At 41.2% G+C, this 27,448-nt stretch overlaps 2 protein-coding genes across 4 annotated transcripts in view; one reads left to right on the forward strand and one right to left on the reverse strand.

The window, feature by feature from the left end:
• Positions 1 to 281: 281 nt before the first annotated feature.
• On the reverse strand, positions 282 to 21,187 carry DTWD1 (DTW domain containing 1). Of its 2 annotated transcripts, none has more exons than XM_030577362.1 (5): positions 21,104 to 21,187; positions 17,214 to 17,521; positions 15,489 to 15,632; positions 13,518 to 13,794; positions 282 to 620 (listed from the first exon to the last, which is right to left on the reverse strand). In XM_030577362.1, the coding sequence occupies exons 2-5, from the start codon at positions 17,487 to 17,489 to the stop codon at positions 391 to 393; spliced, it is 927 nt and encodes a 308-aa protein (XP_030433222.1). In that variant the 5' UTR covers positions 17,490 to 17,521; positions 21,104 to 21,187; the 3' UTR covers positions 282 to 390. The 2 variants fall into 2 exon arrangements, with proteins under 2 accessions (XP_030433222.1, XP_030433221.1); XM_030577361.1 differs by having other exon boundaries at positions 17,214 to 17,518; positions 21,104 to 21,183.
• Positions 21,188 to 21,275: 88 nt separating this feature from the next.
• FAM227B (family with sequence similarity 227 member B) overlaps positions 21,276 to 27,448 on the forward strand; it is a 213,552-nt gene continuing 207,379 nt past the window's right edge. For both annotated transcript variants that reach the window (XM_030577357.1, XM_030577358.1), the window contains exon 1: positions 21,276 to 21,297. The gene's annotated coding sequence lies outside the window, so the exon portion shown is untranslated. The remainder of the gene's footprint in view (positions 21,298 to 27,448) is intronic.

A 27,448-nucleotide genomic window follows, 5' to 3' on the forward strand; every position in this document is an offset into this window, starting at 1 on the left:
GGAGGAGGAGGAGGAGGAATGAGGCATGTTTGGGGAAGAGGCAGGGCCAGGCTGGGGATTTGGGGAGGGATCCAGTGGGGGGAGGGCGCGAGCCCCCTCTGCCTGTGCGCTGGAGGGCAAAATATCGGGACAATTTGCATTGGTGGCGATGTGGGACAAAAGTAAATAAATATCAGGACAGTCGTGATAAAAATCGGGACGTCTGGTCACCCTAATTACGCATCAAGTGTGTGCAGAACCAGATCCTTCTCTTGCATTTGGAGCAGCGTTACAGACAACTCCAGAGTGCAATACACGGTTTTATTATTGAACTCTCAAATGTCATTTTGACAAAAAATTATCTTATTACACTTTATCATAATTAAAGAAAGAACAAACAGATGTCTTGGCTTATTCTTTTCCTGCAGAATTCTTGGCGTTTTTTATCAATGTGTACATAAATGAAAAGAAAAAAAGCAAGTTGTCATAGTGTCCTTTGTAGCTCTCTTTTAAAACCTCCTGGTGATAATCCACAAGAAAATAATAAATGGCTTCAATTGTAGAAAGATACGTATCTGGCTTTCCTTTCTGCTGACGCCAAAAGCAAGTTTTCCTTGTTTTCAACTCAATTTGTAGTAACCCTGCCAAGAAAAAGGGGACGAATGTTAGGCATTGTGGCTTAACAAACAGAGCTCCAGACTGGGAATTGAAAGACTTGAGTTCTGTTACCAGCTCAGCCATTCGCCTGCTGGATAACCTTGGATAAGTCTGTGCCTCAGTTTCCCCATTTATACAATGAGGGTAATGGTGAAAAGTGCTAGATAAGACCTAGGTATTTATTATATATTTAGGCTTGACAGAATTTATTTATTTATTTATAATTTTGATGGAAAATATTGGTTTTTAAGCATTCTTTCAATTTTTATCAATTTAAATTTTTACAGTTCTAAAAAATTATTGAAAACCCAGAATTGTATGCATTTTTATTGATTTAAATTTTCACAATTACAGGAAATCATGTGCGGAGTCAGATAATTATTTACTGACAGCAGACATTAACTGTTATAAAGTTTTAACTTTGAATCTTAAAACACAAATTGTCAACATCACACATGAAAATATACAAAGCAAATAGCCTTAAATCAAACTCTAGGTTCTCAAGCACCATGTTTCTTACTCCACTTATTTGTAAGTTTTAATTATTTTGAAGGATATGATTCAGCCTTAAATCAAACTCTAGGTTCTCAAGTACCATGTTTCTTACTCCACTTATTTGTAAGTTTTAATTATTTTTAAGGATATGATTCAGTCATAGAAGTCCTGGATTCTGTGACTTCTTCTGGGGCAGGGCTGGAACAGCAGTCAGGCCTGGGGCTGCTGGAGCAGTGGCTGTTGGAACAGCTCACTGGCGGCCAGACCCAAGCCTGCTCAAGCAATGACTGGGGTTGGGTCAGCCCCCTGGGCTGAAGCAGCAGTGGTCAGCCTGTGCCACAGGAGCAGCAGCAGCAGGGCCGGAGCAGCTGCAAGCCCCAGCAGTGCTGTTAGTCCCTGCACCCTAGGGTATTTTTAGTAAAAGTCAGGGACAGATGAATTTTTGTTTATTGCCCAGGACCTGTCCCTGACTTTATTGAAAATATCCATGCCAGAATCTTAACCTTCATCATCACTGGAAATTTTTTCATAGATTTGTGTGGGTACTGTGAAATCAACATTTATCAATAAAAATTGAATCCTGCCAATCTTATATGTAACATCACAAAGATACACACAGTTGTCAGCTATTGAGGGGTTTGTTGTTGTTTTTGCTTTTTAATGTTGGCAATAATTCCCCCCATCCTCACCCAACTAAGAAAAGTTCAGTTTCATAAATATTTCTACTCGAGGCCCAGCCCCTGCAATTTGATCTTCATAACAGATCTTTCATCTACATAATACCATTGACTCCATGAGTCTCTATATAGGCTTAAGGCCTGCCCACACAGATCAGGTTGCAGCAATCCTGCAAAGACTCTAGTCCATGCCTAACTTTATGACAGGGCTAAGGGCCTTAGAGTGGAAGGTACAGTACCTCAGGGATTTGATTTTGAGATATCTGGAATGGCTATAATAGGTCACTTAGGAAAGAAAATTCAAGGCAGGGTATGCAACGGCTTGGTGACAATAAATGTAAGTTTACTATCTGCTATTTTCCTTTTTTTAAATTTTATTGAAATAAATGTGTCTAGAGAAGTAGTAGTAGGGCTTAAAATATATTCACATCATCTGTTTTTAAGCAGAGCTCGTTCAGTGGAGCTGAAATCAGTGGCGTTTTCCTTAAAACCTAATGGCATGATATGGCCCATATTACATGAATATCTTACAGTGCTGGTTATATTTACAAAATTGAACAAAAGTAAATAAGTGATGCTGATTTTGATCATGCAATGATTCGAAAGCCACAGAAGGCCCTGATGCTGCAACCTCTTCACTACTGAACGCTAAATAATCCTACTGAAGTGCAATCCCATATTATCCTAAAAAAACCCATTGACGTCACATCAACTACTCTGAAATTTCTTTAAAAATGCATAATAAGTCAATGGGATCAATAAGGTTAGCAAGCACCACAGTGTGTAATAAATGTTTGCAAGATCAGACTCTGAACTATAAGTATCTTCTTAAATGTTAGCATTAAGATGCAAAACCTATATCTTGAGATAGTTTAACATCAGTAATTACAACATGGTCTGAGAATTGCTTGGGAATTACAGACAGAAGTTTGGTCCATCTCCATATGGCCCTAATTCAGGAGCCTATGTAGCCCAGCACTTACAATTTTGTACTTTTTATATAGCTTCAAATTACATTTAACCGTTTCTGGAGCAATCACAAAGTGAGTCTAGCTATTTATTTCACAGCTAACAACATGATTCCTTGTATATTAACAGAATTTTCTTTTCAAAGTACACTGTGTCATAACAGGCATTAAACAGTGTCTAAACTGGTAACAAAAATGATACAGGCCAATCATTCCCTTTAATTTTTACACTAGAGGCAGTTTTCATAACACTAGTTTATCTCCTACATAACGTTTCAATGACCTCTTTTAAACAGAGGAGTACCCAATAAACCAAAAGAATGAAGGTGAAATTCTGTCTCAGGTGAAGTCCATAGCAAAACTTCCACTGACTTCAGTAGAGTCAGGGTTTCACCTTACGAGTGGTGAACTAAAATTTAGAGAAGATTCCTCCAATACAAAGTTCACACCACTTAACATTTGGGGGCAGGGAAGGGGAAGTAAGATGTTGAACAACAGTTAGATCTCTGACCCCTGTGAGAACACAGGCACAGGAGCAATTAATTTCAACACAGAGTATTTAAGAGAGTTTCAGAACAAGAGATTTAGAAGAGGTCAAGTGTTACTGTTTACGGAGCATATTTCCATCATTTCTGTACTATATCTATACAGCCAAAGGCAATATTTTATTACAAAAAACACTAGTTGTTCTTATGAGTAACTTAGACTATCCAGGAAGTCAGCATTTTGACTTCTCATGTTTAGTATCCACATATTTTGAGCTCAAATAATAAAATGTTTGTGCCAATCTGGTATTTAGGCAGGATGGAAGTGTAGACATTTAGAAAACACAAGTAAGGAGAACAAACAAATTTTGTCCGTACAAAAGCTATTTTCTCTCACATGCACTTTGGCAGACGGTCACCTTTCAGAGTTTTGTTCTTATGCTCCCATTCTTCATGTGCTTTTATCACCACAAGCAACCATACTTCTTCACAATTACATCAAGACCTGTGATGAGAGATACGAAAACCTGCACAAGCTCCCATTCTAATCTACTTTAATGACTGTATTGAGAATGAAGGCACATTTAGGCTTGAAAGAAGCCTGCTGTGAATTTTAAGAGTTTGTTCCCGGGGTAGGTGACCTTCGGTTTGCCGTTCCCGGCCAATGGGAGCTGCGGGGGGACGTACCTGCAGACAGTCAATGTAAACAAAATGTCTTGTGACCCGCCAGCGGATTACCCTGATGGGCCATGTGCCGAAGATTGCTGACCTTGGTCGGTTCTAACCGCATTTAACAGAATAAGCAAAAGTAGAACTGCACATGTGTAAGAAATTGCAAAGTAATCATGTTTATGACAAAAAAAACCCAAAACCTAAAAAACTAGAAAATACAGTTTTAAAGTAACACTAAAGTTGTAGTGCTGAGGAGAGTTAACATGAAAATGAGAGACTAATATATACGTGTAAGAAGAGAAGTTTGTACACAAAGGGAGGTGCTGGAGGTGACTGATGAAATCATGCTGATGAACTTCCCACTTATGAGTAACTGATAGAGATTAGTGAGACCTGTCCATTGAGTATGTGAATCTCAATCCGACACACTGTTTTATTCAACTAAAGCTTTACTCCCTGATTCTGCGAAGCACTTGAACATGCTTGACTAAGCACATGCTGAAGGGTTCTGCTGAATTCCCAGGTTGGATATAGAGTCAGAGACTTTAAGGTCAGAAGGGACCATCATGATGGTCTAGTCTGACCCCCTACACAATGCAGGCCACAGAATCTCACCCACCCACTCCTGTAATAAACTCTTAACCTATGTCTGAGCTACTGAAGTCCTCAAATTATGGTTTAAAGACTTCAAGGTGCAGAGAATCCTCCAGCAAGTGACCCATGCCCAATGCTGCAGAGGAAAACAAAACAAAAAAAAAACAAAAACAAACCCCAGGGCCTTTGCCATATTTGCAGTTGGGAAGGAATTTGCCAATCTGCCCTGGAGGAAATCAGCTAAACCCTCAGCATGTGAGCAAGACTCACCAGCCAGACACCCAGGAAAGAATTCTCTGTAGTAACTCAGATCCCACCTAACATCCCATCACAGGCCACTGGGCATATTTACTGCTGTCATAAACAGATAGCTAAGGGTTAATGTCTCTTTCACCTGAAGCACCTGACCAGAGGACCAATCAGGAAACCGGATTTTTTCAACTCTGGGTGGAGGGAAGTTTGTGTCTGAGTCTTTGTTTTCTGTCTGCCTGCTTTCTCTGAGCTTTGGAGAAGTATTTCTGCTTTCTAATCTTCTGTTTCCAAGTTGTGAGTACCAAAGAGTTTGTTTCTTTTGTATTTACATGAAAAAAAGTGCTGGAGTGCTTTGATTTGTATTCTTTTTGAATAAGGCTGTTTATTCAATATTCTTTTAAGCAATTGACCCTGTATTTGTCACCTTAATGCAGAGAGACTTTTTTTCTTTCTTTCAAGACCTGTTGAAGTTTTCTTTACTGGGAAACTTCAGGGAAGTTGAGTCTGTACTCACCAGGGAATTGGTGGGAGGAAGGAGTCAGAGGGAGATGTGTGTGTGTTGGATTTGTTCGCCTGACTTTGCATACCCTCTGGGTTGGGGGGGAAGGGAGATTGACTCGGTGATTCTGGTTTCCAGGACTGGGAACGGAGAGGGGGAGTCACTCTGTTTGGATTCGCAGAGCTTGTGTCTGTGTATCTCTCCAGGAGCACCTGGAGGGGGGAAGGGGAAAAGGATTATTTCCCTTTGTTGTAAGACTCAAGGGATTTGGGTCTTGGGGTCCCCAGGGAAGGTTTTTCAGGGGGACCACAGTGCCCCAAAACACTCTAAATTTTTGGGTGGTGGCAGCAAGTACCAGGTCCAAGCTGGTAACTAAGCTTGGAGGTTTTCATGATAACCCCCATATTTTGGATGCTAAGGTCCAAATCTGGGACTAGAGTTATGACAACTGCTAATAATCAAAGATCAATTAAATTGCCAAAATTAGGCTATGCCATTATACCATCCCCTTCATAAACTTATCAAGCTTAATCTTGAAGCCAGATATGTCTTTTACCCCCACTGCTCCCCTTGGAAGGCTGTTCCAGAACTTCACTCCTCTCCTGGTTAGAAACCTTCATCTAATTTCAAGTCTAAACCTCCTGATGGCCAGTTTATATTTGTTCTTGTGTCCACATTGGTATTGAGCTTAAATAATTCCTCTCCCTCCCTGGTATTTATCTCTCTGATATGTTTATAGAGAGCAATTATATCCCCCCTCAGCCTTCTTTTGGCTAGGCTAAACAAGCCAAGCTCTTTGAGTCTCCTTTCATAAGACAGGTTTTCCATTCCTCAGATCATCCTCATAGCCCTTCTCTGTACCTGTTCCAGTTTGAATTCATCCTTCTTAAACACAGGAGACCAGAACTGCACACAGTATTCCAGATGAGATCTCACCAGTGCCTTGTATAATGGTACTAACACCTCCTTATCTTTACTGGAAATACCTCACCTGATGTATCCCAAGACCGCATTAGCTTTTTTCACAGCCATATCACACTAGTGGCTTATAGTCATCCTGTGATTAACCAATACTCCGAGGCCTTTCTCCTCCATTGTTACTTCCAACTGATGTCTCCCCAGCTTATAATAAAAGTTCTTGTTATTAATCCCTAAATGCATGACCTTGCACTTTTCACTATTAAATTTCATCCTATTACTATTATTCCAGTTTAGAAGGTCAGCCAGATCTTCCTGTATGATGTCCTGTCCTTCTCTGTATTGGCAATACCTCCCAGCTTTGTGTCATCCACAAACTTTATTAGCACATTCCCACTTTTTGTGCCAAGGTCAGTAATAAAAAGATTAAATAAGATTGGTCCGAAAACCGATCCTTGAGGAACTCTACTAGTAACCTCCTTCCTGCCTGACAGTTCACCTTTCAGTATGACCCGTTGTAGTCTCCTCTTTAACCAGTTCCTTATCCACCTTTCAATTTTCATATTGATCCCCATCTTTTCCAATTTAACTAATAATTCCCCACGTGGAACCGTATCAAATGTCTGACTGAAATTGAGGTAAATTAGATCCACTTTATTTCCTTTGTCTAAAAGATCTGTTACCTTCTCAAAGAAGAAGATCAGACACGATCTACCTTTTGTAAAACCATGTTGTATTTTGTCCCAATTACCATTGACTTCAATGTCCTTAGCTACTTTCTCCTTCAGAATGTTTTCCAAGACCTTGCATATTACAGATGTCAAACTAACAGGCCTGTAGTTATCCAGATAGGAAAAATAGGAACTGTTAGCAATTCTCCAGTCATCCAGTACAACTCCTGAGTTTACAGATTCATTAAAAATTCTTGCTAAAGGACTTGCAATTTCATGTGCCAGTTCCTTTAATATTCTTGGATGAAGATTATCTGAGCCCACCGATTTAGTCCCATAAAGCTGTTAGAGTTTGGCTTCCACCTCAGATGTGGTAATATCTACCTCCATATCCTCATTCCCATTCGTCATCCTGCCATTATCCCTAAGCTCCTCATTAAAGAGACAAAAAAGTATTTGTTTAGATATTGGGCCATGCCTAGATTATCCTGAGCCTCCATTCCATTCGGTCCCACCTCTTCTTTCTTTGTTTTCTTATTTATATGGCTATAAAACCTTTTACTATTGGTTTTAATTCCCTATGCAAGGTCCAAATCTACATGGCTTTTGGCCTCTCACTTTATCCCTACATGTTCTGACCTTAATAAGGTAGCTTTCCTTCATGATCCCTCCCATCTTCCATTCGTTGTAGGCTTTCTGCTTTTTCTTAATCATCTCTCTGAGATGCTTGCTCATCCAGCTTGGTCTACAACTCCTGCCTATGAATTTTTTTCCCTTTCTTGGGATGCAGGCTTCTGATAGTTTCTGCAACTTTGACTTGAAGTAATTCCAGGCCTCCTCTGCCTTTAGATCCACAAATTCTTCAATCCAATCCGCTTCCTTAACTAATTTCCTTAATTTTTTTAAAAAAAGTTAGCCCTTTTGAAATAAACCATAGTCAGATCTATTTTTGTTTATCCTTCCATTTAGTTTAAACTGAATTAGCTCATGATCGCTCGAACCAAGGTTGTCCCCTACAACCATTTCTTCTATGAGGTCTTCACTACTCACCCAAACCAAATCTAAAATGGCATCCCTTCTTGTTGGTTCAGCAACTACTTGGTGAAGGAATCCATCAGCTATCGCATCCAGGAAAATCTGAGCCCTATTATTATTAGTAGCACTTGTCCTCCAGTCTATATCTGAGAAGTTAGTCTCTCATGATCACACAATTCTTATTAGTATTTACTTCATTAAAAACATTAAAGAGGTCTCTATCCATATCCAAATCAGATTCCAGTGGTCTATAGCACACCCGAAGCACCATCCCAGGGGAGGCTCTAGTAGCTTTCTTCCCCAATGTGATTTTTGCCCAGAAGGACTCTGTCTTATCCAATCGCTTATTTCTTTACAGTCTACCTCAACATTGATATACAATGCTACTCCACCACCTTTGCCTTTATTTCTGTCTTTCCTAAACAGCAAATACCTTTCAATGCCTGTACTTCAGTCATGACTACTATTCCACCAGGTTTCTGTTGTCCTTATAATATCTGGTTTCACTTCCTGCACCAGTAACTCTAGTTCCTCCATTTTGTTACCTAGGCTCCTCACATTGGTGCACAAACATTTTAATTTTTGCTGTTTGGCTTCGCTCACATTCTTTATCCGATTGGTCCCCGACATTCTACCGCCAATATCACATATTAGACTGGTAGCTACACTATCCTTCCTCCTTATGTCCATTCTCCTACCCACGGCTGTATCCTTTCTTACTTCATTGTCTTCCCTGGATTACCTGGACATCTCCCCCAAATTCCTAGTTTAAAGCTGTCTTAATCAGTTGTGTCAGCCTCTATCTTAGAAGTCTATTTCCCTCCCTCCTCAGGAGAAGTCCATCCCAAGAGAACAATCCTCTGTCCATGAATGCCTCCTAGTGGCCATAAATCCCAAAGCCCTCCTCATAGCACCACTGTGTGAGCCATCTGTTGATCATCATAATCTTGTCACACCTTTGTTGCCCTTCTCTAGGACCAAGCAGAATCCCACTGAAGATCACCTGAGCCTCAACTGTTATTATTGTGCAGGGGATTCAGAGCTCCACTAGTTTCAGCTCACTGGAATTTTGTTACAGTTCTTGAATTGGTTGCCCCTCATGTGGAAGTGGCAAGGGGTTCAGCCTCCTCTCTAAATCTGCAGATTCTCAACATCTCTGGATCTTGGGGAATTTAGCACAAGCAAAGGGAAGCCACATATTGGTCCCTTGCCTCTGTGTTGCTAGGGTTCTCCTACCAACTGTTTTCTCTTGAATCACACTTGGTGTCCAAATCATAAAGGAAAAAGATTTGTACATTACTGTAGGTGGCGTCTATAGGAGTTGATGAAGTTGTTCCCCCATCTCTTGGGGGGTTTTTTTGGGAGGGGGGGAAAATAGGGGCAGGAAATCTTTGCAAACCTGCACCCTCCTCACAAAAATGCCTCCAGAGTAGTGGTGGGCAACCTACAACCCATCAGGGTAATCCGCTGGCAGGCCATAAGACAGTGTTTACAATGACCATCCGCAGGCATGGCCACCTGCAGCACCCAGTGGCTGCGGTTTGCCGTTCCAGGCCAATGGGAGCTGCGGGAAGTGGCGTGAGCCATGGGGACATGCTGGTTGCTGCTTCTCACAGCTCCCATTGGCCATGTCTGTGGCCACTGGGAGCTGCAGGTGGCCGTGCCTGCGTGTGGGCTGCAGGTTGCCCACCACTGCTCCAGAGGATGGGATAAAGGGGCAACATGCCACAGAGACAGTTCCTTCCACATTCCACTAGCCTCCATGTGCAGTTACAGGCTATCATTTACTTGCAGAAGTAGAAGGGAACATAGATGCTTTAAAAACTGAAGCAGATGCATGGCATATATTTGCACAAGAGAATATATATATATTAATAAAAAAAAAAGAGATTTGATTAAGGCCACAGAAAAAGTACCTAAGCAATCTTCTACTTTAACAGCCATACTAATGCTGCCAATATGCTGCATTACCTCCAAGAAAGTAATCATTAATACTGAATGTAACAGTTCATTTTTCAGATCCAGTGATCATTGATTTCTAAATGCAGTAATCAATCCTAACCAAGCATTAGCAACTTTCAAATATTTCCTGTCTGTAATGCAATTGGGTTTGGTTTGGTTTTCTAAAGATATATTACACCACTGTCCTAATAAGATTTAGAAATACTTAATTTTGTCCAAGTCTCCTAGGTTGTCTATTTCTGAGGCTAATTGATGTCCCATATTGCTTTCACTTGTAAGTGCAATTAGCTAGAATTACTGAAATATATAAATGCAAGCTTACAAAACACAGACTTTATTTTACATTTTCGGGGCACACTTCATTAATGGTTCTCTCCAGTATTTCTTTTAAGTCGATCTATTTGAACAAATACTGTAGTAACTTGTTTTTGGAAACAGAAGAATGACAGTGATTGTGTAACTCTGATGTGGGCTCTTGAGGCATACGGACAGATATGAATGCCATCAATTTTCCTGTGAGAAAAATTACACAACCAATCCACAAAAGAACTTCTAATAAATCCATATTGTAGGAAGTGGGGGTGAAATTCATGCCTTCAAGGCAGTACATACTCAGCTAGTCCTATTTGAGGTATAATGGGGGGAAGTGAGGGAGACATCAATGGCATGGACACAAAAGGAGTCTCTGCACCCTCTGCTAATAAAGGCATTTGGTTCCACGATGGCTCTGCATAAAGTACAATTCACTTTTTGGTCCTTTTAGTCATCTATATGCAAGGCCACCCAGATTGGGGGGAGGGGGGTGGCACGTGGGGCAATTTGCCCCAGGCCCCGCAGGGGCCCCCCTGAAAATTTTTCAGGGCCCCTGGAGCGGGGTCCTTCTTCTGCTCCGGGTCTTCAGCGATGGGGGGGTCCTTCTGCCCCAGGACTGCCGCCGAAGTGCTGGGTCTTTGGCAGCAATTTGGCAGCGGGGGCCCCCTGCCACCAAAGACCCCAGACCCCCTGAATCCTCTGGGCGGCCTTGTCTCTATGTAGCCACTAGATGAACTGTTAAGATGACATGGACTCAAATGCCAACAATATGGGGATGATACACGGCTCTGCTTATCCCTCACCATGTACAACTGTACCACCACCACAACCAAGATGAAAGAAGAGTTTAATGAAACTGAACCTGAACAAGACAGGGGTTATCAAATCTGTCTGCCGTTCTCTACATTAGCTTCCCATAGAATGTCAATTCAAATTCATGGTCTCAGTCCTTAATTTCAAGGTGCTGTTCCTGAATGAAAACTGTGGTCAATCACTCTACTCCTCAGATACCATGGAATTTTCTATCACAACAGCAAAGCTCATTTGTGTAGGAGACAGAGCTTTGTCAAGAACCATCTCAGACTATGGAAGGAACTCCCACAGGAACTGAGGGCCAGAACAAATTTCACCACCTTCTGCTTCAAGTGCAGGCACACTTCTTCGACTTACTTTCGCTAATATAAACACATAGTGTATACGTATTAAAAAACCCAAAACACTAACTTGCAGAGACAGCTCTGCTCCTAGGGAGAGGAGAAGAGAGAACCACATCTAACACATATTAGTCACATCACTTAATGGACTATTGGAGGCACTCAGGTACTTTGGTGACAAGGATGGTATAAGATCTTGACTAGACTAGAATTAGAATGGTGGTGTGGAGTAGAGAATTTGGGGTTATATAACCTGGGGAAGGGTCCGCTGGGTCAACACTTAAGTAGATGAAATCCTTACATTATTATTATTTGTATTACTATAGTTCCTAGGAGCTCTCGTCATGGACCAGGAGTCCATTATGGTGATCACTGTACAAACAGAACAAGATCATCTCTGCCCTAAGGGGCTTACGCTGTAAGTATAACACAAGACAATGGACACAGACAGATGGGGGAGTTCAAGTAAACAACAAGACAGTATTGGTCAGCAAGCTAGACAGTGATCTCTGTCCACCAGTTGCATAACAGTTTTTGAGCTGTTTGTCAGCATCATGGAAAAGGAGAGTTTTGAAGATGGAAACGAGGTAAGTCTGTGGACCTTTACAAGGAGCTTCCCCCAAGCATGTGGGGCATCATAGGAGAAACTACAAAAAGGTGTTTATTTGAAAATTTAAACAAGTGGGTGATGGAGGCTGGCATCATGGGCCAACTGGAGGCAAGCATCGACAGCTCACTGGCAAATGAGAGGTGATAGGTAGGTGAAGATGAACTGTGAAGCGCCTGGAAAGTAAATACAAGCATCTTGTGTTTGATGCAATAGAGAATGGGGACTCAGTGGAGGGATTCAAAGAGGGGGGTAATGTGGTCAAAGTAATGGGCTAGGAAAGCGATCTTTGCAGCAGTATTCTAAATGGATGTAAGTGTGGTAAGATTGCATTTGTCAAGGCCAGAGAAAAGAATGTTACAGTAATCAAGATGACAAGAGCTTGGAGGAGAGTTTTAGCTGTGTGGATGGATAAGAATCGTCATATCTTAGGAGACGTTATGCCAAAAGATTCTGAAAGATTTAGGTTTAGCCTTGATTTGAGGACCTAGAGAAAGGTGCAAGTCAAAGATGTGCATGATGGTTACAGGCATGAGCAACAGACGGACTGGTGGTGTCCACAGTGATTAGAAGGCAGAAGCTACTATTCTGTCCCATAGGCTGAAATAGGTACAAGGAAGGGCTATGCTGCAGTCTGATGACTTGGCCTTGTGGAGGGAAGGGACAGGGGGAGATTTTTCTTTCCTTAGTCATGAGCTAGACACCCATATAAATCCCAAGTTCCTTAGCTACATGTTGGTTTCCTGAATTTCATCCTTTGTGAACAAGATTTTTAAGTACCTTAAATTTACAATCAGTTCACATTTACATCATGCAATAAAGCAATACATCACTGCAATGTATATCAATTTATTTCATAAACAGAATTTTTATGTTAATATATTTGGTAATAGGATTTTTATTGGCTAATAAATTATGCTCATATGCAGTATTTTTTTAAATGAGCTATCTTCCATGCCCACTCCATAGGCTGGTAGAAATTAAGTTGAGAAATACATACTTGCTAATACACTTGCCAGCTAATACACAGAGTAGAAATGAAGGAAATGTGCCTTCCAACCTAAGGGCTTGCTCTCGCTCTCGTGAAGTCAGTTTTCAAACTGCCATTGATTTCAATGGGAGCAGGATTGGGCCCTACATAGCACAAGTATAAAACTGCCAAATTGTTGTTACACATTTTAATTCTCTGTGGAATGCTTAAATATGTCATCCTGCTAATCAATATAACACAATGAAGGCTGTGCAGAACTACAAGTACATTGTGCTAATTCATAATAAAAGCAGCAATACTCGTATTAAGTTTTCCACTAATGGCATTATCGATACTGTCAGGAAGAACTAGGTTCTGTGTGTAAAACAACAACATGTTCAGATATTTGACAAAAGGAAAAAAAAACAAACAACAAATTTTAAGTCATATAATTGAACCCCTGATGTACGTTCAGATCTATTTTCATGTATGTATTTCGACCCTGCTCATCACCATGGTATGCATCAGGTCTTCTGCATTTCGGAAAGAAATACGTATATTTCATTTAGACACTGTACTGCAGCTGAAACATCCCCTTTTATTTATTTACCTTGAAGTCGCTCATCGGTGATTATTTTGTTGGTTTGATTCCAAGTACTGTCAATAAATATTACTCTCTTCAGTACAGTGTCTTCACTCCTGCTGTTTGATTTGCATTCACTTAGGTTTCGATCTTCTTTTGTTTCTATTTTTGCCTTCTTGAGAAATGGCTCTGATGAAGAATCATCATCACTGCCACAACTAACAGTTTTCTCAACATTTTTTTCCAGGTGGAGAATAATATCTTTTACCGAAATTGAGTTAGGACCAGGAAAGATAAGTGCAATCTAAAATGAAAACAAATACAGCGATCCGAGTGCCATTCTGATAGAAAATTATGTTAAAGTTTCAAGAACTTTTCTATTTAAAAAGAAACTACCTATTCCTTACAGTAATCCACACACACAAATAAAATAAAACCATTTAAATCCATACAAGATGAAAGCGAACTTCTCTTTGAAAATGTATTTCAAATGCTCCAAAGGGTAAGCAGAGAGACAGGGTAAAAGAAAAACTAAATTAAGGCAAGAGATTTGTTTAAATTAGTTATTTGCAGGGGTGTCATTAAATATGTACAGGCTTGAAAGGATTAGCTTTTTAACAGTATATGTCAGTCAACTGTAATTTCACCTACAATAACTGAAATTTACAGATAGGCAAAAATAGAAAAATGCTGCTTGAGAACATATTACAGGCTGTCATTAAATAATTATTGTCTGATGTACCCATAGTTTCCTGCAACCGAAAACGTAAAATTGACAAATTGCTTAAAACCCAAAATTTCATGCAACTGTGAAAAGGTAAATCAATAATAATAAAAATGTTTAAAGATATCCATCAAAATTATTTTTAAAAAAATTGAAATCTGCCAAGCCTACATGTATACTACTTCCATACATGTTAAACAATGTTATCCTACCAAGCCAATACTTTCTGTGCAAGAAGATACTATGCAGATGTTTACACTAACCTATTTCTCTATGATGGGGTGCAATCTTTTATTGTGAAGATGGCCAAATTCCATTTTTAATTGTGGACTATGGGCCAGAGTATAAATGTAGGACTACTTGTTACCCTCAGTTAATTCATAAATGTTAAGGCCAGAGTGATGATTAGATCATCTAGTCTGACCTCTAATCTACAGCAGAACTCCCACAGATGTCAGTGGTATGTCACACAAAATAATATGGCCTATGTACAACAATTAAACCTCCTTATTACATTCAGCACCCTGATGGGAAATTATGACCATTTTTAGGATCAGCAGTATTTTTTCTCCCCCCACCCAGTCTTTCCCATCCTCCTTCCCCTGTTTCTCTCCCTCTCCTTTCCTTCACATTTCCTTCCCCGAAGCAAAATACCAATTCCCACACCCATGAACTTCATTTACTTCCCCATTTGTTAATGCTGACATGACAAATGTTGGGTTTCAGAATTCTCACTGCAGTGAAATTAATTGAGGACTAGAAGCTCATTCCTCACAGTCATTATTTCAGGCTCTGGGCTGACTCAAGAAGACAACATGTATCAATTACATTTGGTAGGTTTTCCCTGCACTGACTTTTCACAAAATAAAAGCTTAGATTCTGCAGAAGTTGAATATGTCAAGTAGGCCACAAACTCCATCAAGCAGGGCAAGACAGCCAGTGGGTTTGGTGTTTGACACTTCTGCTCTACGCAGTAAGTAAAATACTCGCTACAAAGCACATGAACCAAATCCTCTCTCCTCTGTAGGTGCAGAGGATCATGGACACAACAGAATCTGTGTGCGTAGGCTGCATTTGGAGGCAAATTTCCATGAGCCTGGCAGGATGTCCACATCCCTATGCACAGCAGAGATATGCTCTGGGTGGGGTGGAATGGATTAATGGAGGAATAGTGGCAGAATAGTTGGATCTGCACTCCCCCTGAAAAGAGGAGTTGGGAGATGAAAGCACATGAACATTTCCCCAGCACACAGCCCTGTTATAGAATCTCTTACTTCATGTCTTTTTTCTTCATAGTCCGGAATGCAAGGATATGTATAAATGGTCACATCTTCAGGTGCTAGGAGTTTAGCATGAACAGCAGTGCTTTTGCCATCAGTTTCATTTGGGTGTTTAATTACATCAATCTTCAAGGGAAGCTACAACAAAAAAATAGCAGACTTATAAACAAATTTGGGCATATGTCTAGGAAATCCCCAGACAGAAACTTTTTAAAATATATAGTAAATTCACATAAAGTTTCCTAAAAATGTTTTGATTTACATATATAAAAATATGGAAGTTCCTAATTTCAACTAGATTGTTTAATGCAAAATAGAGAAAGAAAACAGAGTAAAATACATAGGAAATAGCACTCACTGCTTTTAATAATAAGCAATTTAGCTATTATATGTACACACTTGACACTCTAATGTTGCTAAAGTGAAGGCTATATTGATACTTGTTATTAATGACTAAAAATTAAAATTGATAACAGACAAAAGAAGTTATGCATTTAAATTTAGAAGCCTTATGCTTCTAATCCTGAACACCTATTTGTATTAGATATTCAACTCATTGAAATTAATACAAAACTCTTTGATTTCAAGAACAGGGTAAAGCACAAATGGGTAAAATTTTCAGAAGCACCTAACTGACTTATGAGCCAAAGTCCAATTTTCAACAGGCCCTTGGCACTTAAGGCCCCATTTACAAAAGTCACTTAGGCACTTGGCACTTCTAAAAGCTTTATTCACTATCTCAGCTGGAAAACAACATATTTTTAGAAAATTAACTGACTTAATTAACAACTATGAGCAGTTCTTTATTATTTTTTAAGTTCACATTTTGGGTCATATTCAGCCTTGGTTTAAATGGGTGCAGCTCCATAGCATTTGTTTATACAACCTCCCCACTATAGACTCAGATTGCTAGGCCAGAAGTGGCCATTGTGATTGTCTACTCCAGGGGTCAGCAACCTTTCAGACGTGATGTGCTGAGTCTTCATTTATTCACTCTAATTTAAAGTTTCACGTGCCAGTAATACAGACTTCTAGAAAGAGACCTTCTAAAAACGTTAAAATGTAATATATAACTTAACTGTTGTATGTAAAGTAAGAAGGGTTTTTAAAATATTTAAGAAGCTTCATTTAAAAATTAATATTAAAATACAGAGCCCCCTGGACAGGTGGCCAGGACCCAGGCAGTGTGAGTGCCACTGAAAAATCAGCTCGTGTGCTGCCTTCAGCACACATGCCATAGCCTACCCCGGTCTAGTCTGACCTCCTGTATAACATAAGCCCTAGAACTTCCCCAAAATAATTCCTAGACTGTATCTCATCTTGACTTCAAAATGCTTATGCCACTGGTACTTACAATTTGGAGAACCCTGGTGAAAATGGGTTAAAAAAAAAAAAAAAGAGTTTAAAGAATTAGCCCTAATCCGAATTGCTCAATTTCATAACTTTACACATGAGGAGTCCCATTGACTTCAGTGGGACTCCTTGTATATGTAAAGTTGAGCATATGCATAAATATTTTCATAACTGAAACCTTAACTATCAATTTTCTTACATCTGGTTCCTTAAACCAGACTGCTAACCCTCCTTTATCATAATTTATTCGTCTATCATGACCATCGTGTTAAAGATGACCTTGAAAAAGCAAACATTGGCAATGTATTCTCACACACACACCACTAAAAAATAATAGGCACAATAAATATGTTATGTTTCACTAACCTTCACAACTGGAATTTCTTTGGTAGGCACAGTTTCAACTGGAACATAACATGAATAACAATAAAACATCCTTGAACTACCACATCTTGGGCACTTTGATCTCCCACTTTTTTGGGCCTTTTCAAGAACTTCCCAGGATGCTAACTGTAAATTCTGAAGTGGGTTATCTTGAAGTGATGAAGTAGTCTGTTGTTGTGAATTTTTCAAACATTCAAAATTTCTTTTTAATTTCTGATCCCTTTCTTGGTTCAAAAATGTAGATGGATTTAAAGACATCTTTACTTTAAACAGACCATATGCTGTATCTGCTAAAGAAAAATACATTGTATCTGATGTACTATAAATAGACTAATTTCTAAAAAAGTAATGGTGGTCATCCTATTGAACTAACACATACTTGTTATTAGTTATCACAGCAGAAATCGACTAGATCAGATTAAATTAATCCCAAAAGAGATTTTAAAAAAATAAAACCCTGAGGCTCCTATCAGGAGCCAGATCCCTCTATGCTAGGTGCTATACAGACATTAGATTAAAAGGTGGTCCTTGACTTAAAGAACTTGAAGACTCGGGCCTTGACCATGCAAACATGCACAATTTTACTCAGACGAGTTGTCTCACCCACTTTACTCATGTGGGTAAAGTTACAAACATGCAAACTTGTAAATTTAAGCTGTAAACTTTCCGATTTTGCAAACACTTGGGCCCAAACCTGCTAACTGAGTTCAGTATGTGCTTAACTTTACTTACATGAGTAGTCCCATTAATTTCCAGTAGGAGTAAATGTTTGCAAAGATAAGTATACTGGTTTAGGTCTCAACCCCGCAATTTGTTGGGACAGATCCCTGTGCCTACACAAAGCCCCACTGATATGCATAGGATTCTGAGAGGGCACAGTGGTTTTCCAGCATGCAATAAGGTGCAGGTTTGGAGCCATGGACAAAAATGTTAAGCCAAAATTTTCGAACTTGAATGCTTAAAGTTGAGCTCCTAAATTAAAACTCAGCCACTTGTTTACTTTAAATAAATTTTCACATTAGCTTCTGTAGATGTGTTGGGTTTTTTTTTGTTGATAGCTTAAAAAAAATTTAAAAAAAGAGATATTTGTCTCCAAGCAGCGATAAAGATATTAATTAAAGCATTTTTTGGTTAAACTTAACAGTTCTGTTTTAAGTAGAGGAACAAAATATTAAATGCAAGAACTATAGACTGTTCATCAGAGATGTCAAAACAACATAGAATACTGGAGCACCTAACACCACATAAAAGGGCTGGCAAAAAAGGGCCCTAAAAGCCCGGTATTCAACTGGGAGAGAATTCCCCCAGGGCAGGCACAGCCTAATACTACACTTGAGAACCCAGTGTAAGTGACATGCCAGGAGTTGCACCACACAACGCTGTGATATTTAGGGTAGCCTAGACTACTGGTTCTCAAAGCCGCCTGTTCTGGGAAAGCCGCTGGTGGGCTGGGCTGGTTTGTCTACCTGCCGCGTCCGCAAGTTTGGCCGATCATGGCTCCCACTGGCCGTGCTTCACTGCTCCAGGCCAATGGGGGCTGCGGGAAGCAGCATGGGCTGAGAGATGTGCTGGCCACCCTTTCCGCAGCCCCCATTGACCTGGAGCCGTGAACCATGGCCAGTGCGAGCCGTGATCGGCCAAACCTGCGGATGCGACAGGTAAACAAACCAGCCCGGCCCGCCAGGGGCTTTCCCTGAGCAGACAGCGGACCAGCTTTGAGAACCATTGGCCTAGACAGACTTCCAGAACTACTTAAGTTACGCCAGGGGCTTCTCCAGCTCCCTGGGACAATCCAAGAAGAGGCTGCAGAGTTCTCTTATAGTTACCTTGTCTCTTCTCCCAACCCCCAGTGTGCTTTCTGTGCTGCATCTCCTAGTTTCTTATGATACACTTATGATGTGATGCAACACAATAGATTAAAAAAATGCAAGACTACCTAAACAAAACTGTGTAATACTTCTCTCCAATGTAAATTTAGAATACACTCCAGAGAAAGAGTCATCATTTTCTGCTAAAATAAACAGTCATACAGGTCATGAAAAAATGTATTTCCAAATTCTGAGGCTTTAAAGGAAATTAACACCACTCCCTGCCACACACACCCTTTTTGCAATCCAAGTTTGCTCTGAACTGAATTTTGAAAAGAAGAAGGTGGGGGGAGAATGAATTGCCCTCGTGACAGTTGTCAAGCCTAGACTAAGGCTGCTAACCATACAGATTCTTCAAAGAGAGAAGAGGCCAAGAGGCCCTTTGATTTGATATGCATTCCCAGCCTGCAAACTGATTCTCTTCAATATAATGCCTTATGGCAGTGTGGTGTTCAATTATGAAGCCCCAAAGCATTTTCATCATTGACACTGACAGGAGAAATGCTCCTGTTAGTGGAAAAGGAAAATCTCTGTGGTCTCAAAATAATAGCTAAACAAAAACTTAACTGAAAAACATACATGTAATATTTTTGCAAGCACAACAGCAATACAGTTTTCACATCCTGTAAGACTGAGAGATTGATTCAGACAGCAAACCAGTCATAATGATTCTATCTGCAGAATAACCTCCTACCACAGCAGAGAAGTCTTGCTTATGTGGAGAGAGACTACCTCATCTGGATGAATTTTAAGGCATTTTAATATCACTCACTCACAAAAGGAGAATTGCTCTGTAGGTTTTAGTGAAACACTGAAAACTATACTGATCATTTTCAAAGTCACCCGCAATCAAGCTGTTCCAAAGTGACAGCCCTACTCACTAAATTCTGCCCTGGGAATAGTGCACTGTTAGGACTCAATCCTGCACAGTGGTGAGTCCCTCCTCAAAAATGCTGTGAATTCCCTCAACTTTCATTGAAACCAAATGTACATGAACAGGCCCTTTAGAAGCAACAACAAGGATTACAGCACCATAAAAAAGGCAATAGAAAATACAAATGAAATGCTAAAAAGGATTGATGCTTTTGCTGTTTCAATTTAAACAGAAGGGTCTGTAAATCAGAGGTACTGGAAAATAATAAAAATTCTCTTGCCAAACATTATTAGACACCACAAAAACATACACTTTCTATTCATTATCTTCTCCAACTACCATGTTTAACAGGATAAGAGAGCTATTGCAAACACTATTTTGGGAGGCAAGTACGGTCCTTTGCAGAAGCAGGATTGCCCTGAGAATCTTAGGAGCCTGCCTTCGTGAACATCAGAAGAGATTCCATTGCTCCCCAAGCCAGGACATGATGGTCCTAAATGCTCCACTGCAAACACTGAAATGAGGGGGCAATGCACCGCACACCTGTATGGGCTGCTCTGTACCACAAGGGGCCCATCCAGTCATTGAAACTAGCATCTCCTCCTTACCCATCCTACTCTGAGGAAGGGCTCCTTGTGAACAAAATCAGGCAGTTCTCTCATCTCTATAAAAGCCTCCTCCACACACATCTAAATGGAGCAACCCCCCTCTCCTCACTACTCCCTTTCAATCCTCCCCGTGGACATCAAAACAGTGACCCCCCCCCCGCCTTCAAAATGGGGTAACTGCCCACACAGGGAGCTGGAAAACATCAAAATGGGGCATCATCTGCCCAAGGACCCTCCCGGCAAACATCAGAGTGAGGGCAGGCAACGCGCTCCGCATGCCCTGCACAAGCACCAGCCCGCCCCTTTAATCCCGCTCGAGGAGGGGGGGGGGGGCCGGGAACCAGGCACCCCCGGGCGAGGAGGCGCTGCAGGTGCCCGTGCCCAGGCCCAGCCCGCACGGAGGGCAGACGTTCACCTGGAGGAACCCAACCCCACCCGCGCGTCTGGATAATCACAAGAGACCCCTCCTGAGCCACGCGCTCAGTTGCAGCCCTAAAGAAACGCTGCTGCTCCGAGTCCTACCTGGCGCACGGCAGCGCTCCCAGCTCTGGGCCTGGGTCCGGACTCTGGAACCGGAACCAAAGGACCCGGCCTCGGCCTGCCGGGGTGCGGGACACCGGAAGAGCGTGCCCGGGGGAGCGCTTTTTAGGAGCGCTTGGTTGCTAGGGGGCCTTAGTAACGGTACATAGCCGCGAGAGCTGCTGCTGCTGGAGCAGGTACTGAGGGTGCGCGGCACCGTGCGGGATCCCTGGGGGTAAGGGCAGGGGAAAGGAGGGGGCCCTCTCCCTTCATCTTCTGCCTCTCGGCGCCACGCAGACCGGGATTTGGGGTTTGATACAAGCCTGGGTTTGAACTGAAGGAAGAGGGAGGAGCCGGGTTCGTCCCGTCCCCATTTCTGGGCATTCCCGGTAGCACAGTGCTGCTGCACCCCGTCTTAGAAGCGGCCCTGGGTCCACGCAGAGGGTCCAATCGGGTCTTGGTTGTTCACAGCATGGCTTGTCTCCAGGGGGATATTCCCCCCATTGTGTCTCATGGTGAACAAGGAAGGGAAAGTCGTTGAAACAGGCACTCGAGTACTGATGCGAAGCGTGAAAATATGAAAATAACCAACATATTTTAGGTTTTATTACAAAAATAGTGTAGTGCTGCTGACAGCTTAGTATGTTTCTCCAATAGCTCCAAAATAGCATATTAAACTGGTAAAATAAATATTTATCATATGTACTTGTTTGGTGTCACAGTTAGGGAGTCGAGGGTAAATAACATATAAAAAGACATTTGAAAAATGAATTAAATTCGTCAGATACATTTTACATTCCTACAATATAAGATTTGACCCAAGCCACATGAAAGTGCTCTGTACATTTTAATTACCAGTAAACACTTCCTCCATCATTGTTGTTTACCACCTTTTTTCACTATGTTCAGCAGTCTTTTTGGGGGTGGTGCAAGATTCAGTGGTGGTAACGTTACAGTTTGCTGCATTCACTGAAAATCAGGAGTTGGCTGTTTATAAGAAAAAGAAAGCACTGTGTATATCTTGATCATCAGCAGTAAAAGAAAAGGAAATTAAGATCTTGCTTCAGTCCCTCACTAACTGCAATAAAACAAGATTCCTAAACCACCATGTTTCTCATTCATTATAACAACACTGAACAAATACTGCTGACAGAAGGGATTAGCAAGGTTATGTTGGAGAGGTTATACTTATCTGCATAAATGGAAAGCATAATCTTTTTTTTATATTGATAGTATTTAGAATAGAGAAAGGCATATTTCTAAGACCTGCCTCAAATATAGTGCCTCACGTTAATTTTGACACCCTAGACAATATTTTGATTAAACTTATAGGAAATAGACATTCTGATCACCCACACACCTTTCAATATAGAGTTTATAAAGATATTAAAAGGGACCATGGATGGCAGTGTAAATCCACAGTAATTCTGCTGAATTTTGCAGCAATTGGCTGTAAAGTGTTGAACATTCAGCCACCCAAAATCCATCTCATTTTGTCCCTCTTTATTTTTCAAAGCATCTTAAATCCTTTTTTAAAAAAGATTTTAGAATAACTGTTGACCCTATATTTTCATCTTTTCTTCCTGTCCTTTACTTAGCCTATTCTATTTATTTTTTTTTAATTTTAAGAGGATAGTATTTGTTTATGTTTATGTTTCATTTCATTGACAAGGAGTGCACGGTAGATACAAGATTATTGTTACTGTTGCCTTTTACTATTGTATTATATTGTATTGAAGTGTGCTGATAAATAGAACCTGAGTTCTGCTTAAATGTGTATAGCTGCATTTTTTCACTGCTAAACAAAATGATTCGGAGATAACCTTGCCTATGTCACTAAGGTATTGTGATGCTTAATGAATTAAAATGCTATGATAACTTTGAATAAAAGGTACTATGAAGATGTATTATTAGTTAATGTACTTTAGTACATTTAATAATGCTTAGGCTTTTGCCATTCTTGTTGTACATTGGTCACTCATAGCTGAAATTTGAACATACAGACTTACATTCAGAAGTTTTCAGTTTTCAGTATTTCAAATGAAATATGATACAGAATGTACCTGATTTGTCATGACATTTACATTTTTTTAAAAATTTGGATTGCCTCAAGAAAAAAATACTTCTTTTAGATTTGGAAACAAATTATTTTCTATAGTTTTACATGACTGAGAGATTATGCCTTAAGATTTAGTAACATAAATAATGCCATATTACTAAAATGAATTCCAAATGATTTGATGACTATATAGTCACTTGTTGGTTAAAGGAGCAGTCTGTGGTATATTATTCATCGTCGTATTGCAGACAGTATTCTTGGGAAAAATGCTGACATTATAGACAGATGATATGCCAAATTATGATCTCGGTTACACTGATGAAATCCCATTGACTTCAATGAGATTGCATGGATATAACTGAGAGCAGTATTTAACCACATATTATTGTTGCTTTTGGCTTGACATGTTTTCTTGTTGGCAATGTGTGATATACTGCAGTAAAAAAATAAGTGGCTACATTTCACAGGAGTTAGATTATTTCACTGTCAGTCTATAGCAGTCACAATAGGTTTGCAAAGTGATACACTACAGTATCAAAGCTTCTTTTTTCAAGAACTAACTTTTCACATTTTGTGACACTGTAAGTGGAAAAAGCTTTTGTTTATATGACCAGGACAGCACCTTATTCTATAATAGTCCCCCAACTCTTATTGCTAAAACGTTGTCTCAACGGAATTTACCAAATGGTACCATCTACTATTTTATTCAGATAATATCTTCATGTATTTAATACTAAGAAGCACTTTACTGGGAGTTGCCAGAGTTCAGCACTTCGTAAGTGTCAGACCAAAAGTACATAAGAATGGCCCTACTGGATCAGACCAAAGGTCCATCTAGCCCAGTATCCTGTCTTCCGACAGTGGCCAGTGCCAGGTGCCTCAGAGGGAATGAATAGAACAGGTAATCATAAAGTGACTATCCCCTGTCGCTCATTCCCAGCTTCTGCAAACAGAGGCTAGGGACACCACTCCTGCCCATCATGGCTAATAGCCATTGATGGACCTATCCTCCATGAATTTGAACCCTGTTATGGTCTTGGCCTTCACGACATGCTCTGGCAAGGAGTTCCAGAGTATTTGAAACTGATTAACTCCTTTGCATTCTGCTTTGTACAATGATTTGAAACATTAAAATATTGGCATTGTAAGGATCTGGGGACCTGATCTGTAGAGCCTGAGACAGCTGATAGTCCCACAGAGCCATTAAGAAGCCATGCAGAACCACAGCCAGGGAAAGTCGGAGCCACAGGAAGTACCGCCCAACAGACCCAGAGTGACAATACCCTTCAGCCCTCTTATTCACCATACTTGCTCAGCAGAAGCAGCACTACAAAGGCTCCACCAAGGTCCAGCTGCCTCATATGCTGCCTAGTTCCAGTGACTCACTACTGGCACTAAGTGGAACAAGGCAGTCCAATTACACCATTTTCAGTGTGGACTTAGTGAGGAAGTAAAGGATGAGCTAGCCCACATTGAGACCCTGCCCCATTTTGATGCTTTTGTTGACCTCTCTCTCCACATTGACAACCAGCTGCATGAGCGAAAGGAGGAGGGTGGGGGCACACTGAAACTTCAGGGCCCAACTAGGAACTGATGCAGTTTGGTGTGGGCCACTGACACCTGACCCTGGAAGAAAATGAATGGCGATGGCACAGTAATCTGTGTTTTTATTGGAGAGCACCAGGACCAGTACTTAATTTGTGCCAGAGCGGAGTCCTGGCACTTCTAGGCTTGGCAGTTCATTAGCCCCAGTACCTCTGGGCTTGCTACATGAGTTATGAATGTAAAAAATTGCTTTAGCCCCAGCACCTAATTGTTGAGCCTCAGCACCTCTTTCAATACAAATTAAGCATTAACCAGGACATGCCTTTGCCTTGAGCCTTGAAGCAAAGATGGCTCAGGTGGGCATTCTTCTTCTCTCTCTTTGATTTCATCATTACCTATCTCCTTGGAACCAGGAATGGGAAAGCTGACGCCTTATCCCAAAAGTGGGAGACGGGCAAGGAGCCTAACCAAGAATCATGTTATCTCTTAAAACCTCACAGCTTCTTTAGTGCCACAGTGTGCAGAGACCTCCTTCATCTAATCCATTCTGCTTCATGGAACAATCCGTTATCCCAGGAGATAACAGGACATCCTGATCAAATGAGGGCTAGAACCAAAATACTATGTGCCACACAGCATGGCATCACCTACCTTCATGGGCGCATATATGTTCCACCAGTGTGCCCCCGTCTATAAGTGCTCCATCTCTGCCATGACACTACTTTGGCCATCATAAGACTTTCTGCACAGCTTCTCCTTTGTTCTGGTGGCCTTCTTATGCGATCTGAAGTCTGGGATGACATTGACTCTTGTTACCAGACGGTGTGCACCAAGACACCCTGTACTAAGCCCCTTGGTGTCCTAGTACCCTGAAGATCCTGCCTAGAGCCCGGGCCATCAGCACCCTTAATAGCGGAACTCTGTGTTTCTGATGGCCGCACCATGGTTTTGATTGTTGTAGACCAAGTGACCAAAATGGTGCACTTCATCCCCCTGTAACAGCCTGCCCTCTACTGAAACACCATCTCAGCTCCTAGTAGTTCATATGATCTGTCTTCATGGGCTTCCCGGCTGTATCACCTCAGACTGAGGCCCGCAGTTTGTCTCACTTTTGTGGCATGAAGTGCTCCAGCTAATGGATGTTTGTGCTTTTACCTCCTCCACATACCACCCCCAAACGGATGGGCAGATGGAGAGCATGAACCAAGTATCAGGGCAATACCTAAATTGCTTTGTCAACTACTGATTCTCCCTCCTTCCTTATGCTGAGTTCTCATACAAAATCACCAACCTCACCTCCACAGGGCAGAGTTCCTTCTTTGCCAATTAGGGGTTCCACTCTTGCTTCCAACTGGCCTTGCCAGTGGCCTCCCTGGACCCAGTAGCTGGTGGCTGGATCCAGCAAATTCACTGTATCCAGAAGGAGCTTAAGGACCATCTCAAAGATGCAGAAAGGGACTACAAATTCCTTCTAACCCACTAGTTTCTTGGACCCTTCCAGATTTGTCAGCAAATCAATCCTGTCATCTTCAAATTACAGCGCCATTGATCTTAAGGTACATACCATTTCCCATGTATCCCTCCCAAAGCCTTACATAGGATACCACTTTCCTGATTGGTCCCATCAGCTGCCCCTACCAGTCAAGGTCCCCGGGCATGAGGACTATATAGGCCACTCTATCCTCAAGTCTAAACTGCAAAGGGGGAGACTGTGCTACCTAATTGATTGGGAGGGCAGTGTTCCCAAGGGATGCTCCTGGGAGACCGCTGCCTATGTCCATGCCCCTGACCTGGTAAAAAGACTTAATCAAAACCAGCTGGATTTAGAGTGACCAAATGTCCCAATTTTATAGGAACAGTCCCAATATTTGGGGCTTTGTCTTATATAGGCTCCTATCACCCCCCACCCCCATCCCAATTTTTCACACTTGCTATCTGGTCACTCTAGCTGGATTAACCAGGACCAGCACCCACTGAGAGGAAGGGGGTCCTGAAGTGGGGGATGATGTAAGGATTCAGGGATCATGAGAACCTAAGTCTGCAGAGCCTGTCGACAGCGATGCTCCCACAGTGCCACCAAGAGGCCATGCCGAGCCACAGCCAGGGAGCACTGTGGGGAGTTGGTGGTAAGCATGCCAGCTTGGAGTGAAAGCAACAGACAGTTCACCTGGCTATGACTCTTAAAGGCATATCAAGAGGCATTGCGATTGTGTGTGGGTATCAAAGAGATGTTAATTAGGCTGATAAACATAAGCCCATTTGCTTGTATTGATAAAAATCAAGAGTAGATGCTAAATGTGTTTGTCAGTGTTTATCTATATCCTATTGAAAGTTTACCAATGTAACCAAATTAGCTTGTAGATGCTAAATCCTTTTCATATCCTGTAATTCTATTTTGCCTTTGCATTATATATGCAACTATACTCACTCAATTGTTAGTAGACTAACAACCTGGAGTATTGAGATGAAGCTTACTAAAATAGCCTATATCAATAACATTACTATCTGAAGCTTGTTGACTCTCATTGAAAAACCATCTGTAAATCACCTGAGTAGTTTTGAATAGCTGCAACAACTGAGTGGCCCATCAATGGAAGCATGCTGCATTCTTCATCAAAGATGGAGATGACGATGGTCAGCTTGCCAGCCTGTTTCAGCTATAACAAGAGAAGCATTGGGCAAGATCCGGTAGCTCTGATCTTTCTGGATAATATTAAGGGGGCTATTCCAGATGCAAGATATAG

The sequence above is a fragment of the Gopherus evgoodei genome, chromosome 10 (assembly GCF_007399415.2).
Source record: "Gopherus evgoodei ecotype Sinaloan lineage chromosome 10, rGopEvg1_v1.p, whole genome shotgun sequence".
NCBI classification, from domain to species: domain Eukaryota; kingdom Metazoa; phylum Chordata; order Testudines; family Testudinidae; genus Gopherus; species Gopherus evgoodei.

Excerpts from the sequence above, each read along its gene's own strand:
- DTWD1 (XM_030577362.1), bottom strand. The coding sequence starts at position 17,489 with ATGTCTTTAAATCCATCTACATTTTTGAACCAAGAAAGGGATCAGAAA. Across the intron at positions 13,795-15,488 it reads ATGAAGAAAAAAGACATGAA|ATTGCACTTATCTTTCCTGG; the intron begins GTAAGAGATTCT and ends TTTTCATTTTAG. Across the intron at positions 621-13,517 it reads CACCGATGAGCGACTTCAAG|GGTTACTACAAATTGAGTTG; the intron begins GTAAATAAATAA and ends TTTTCTTGGCAG.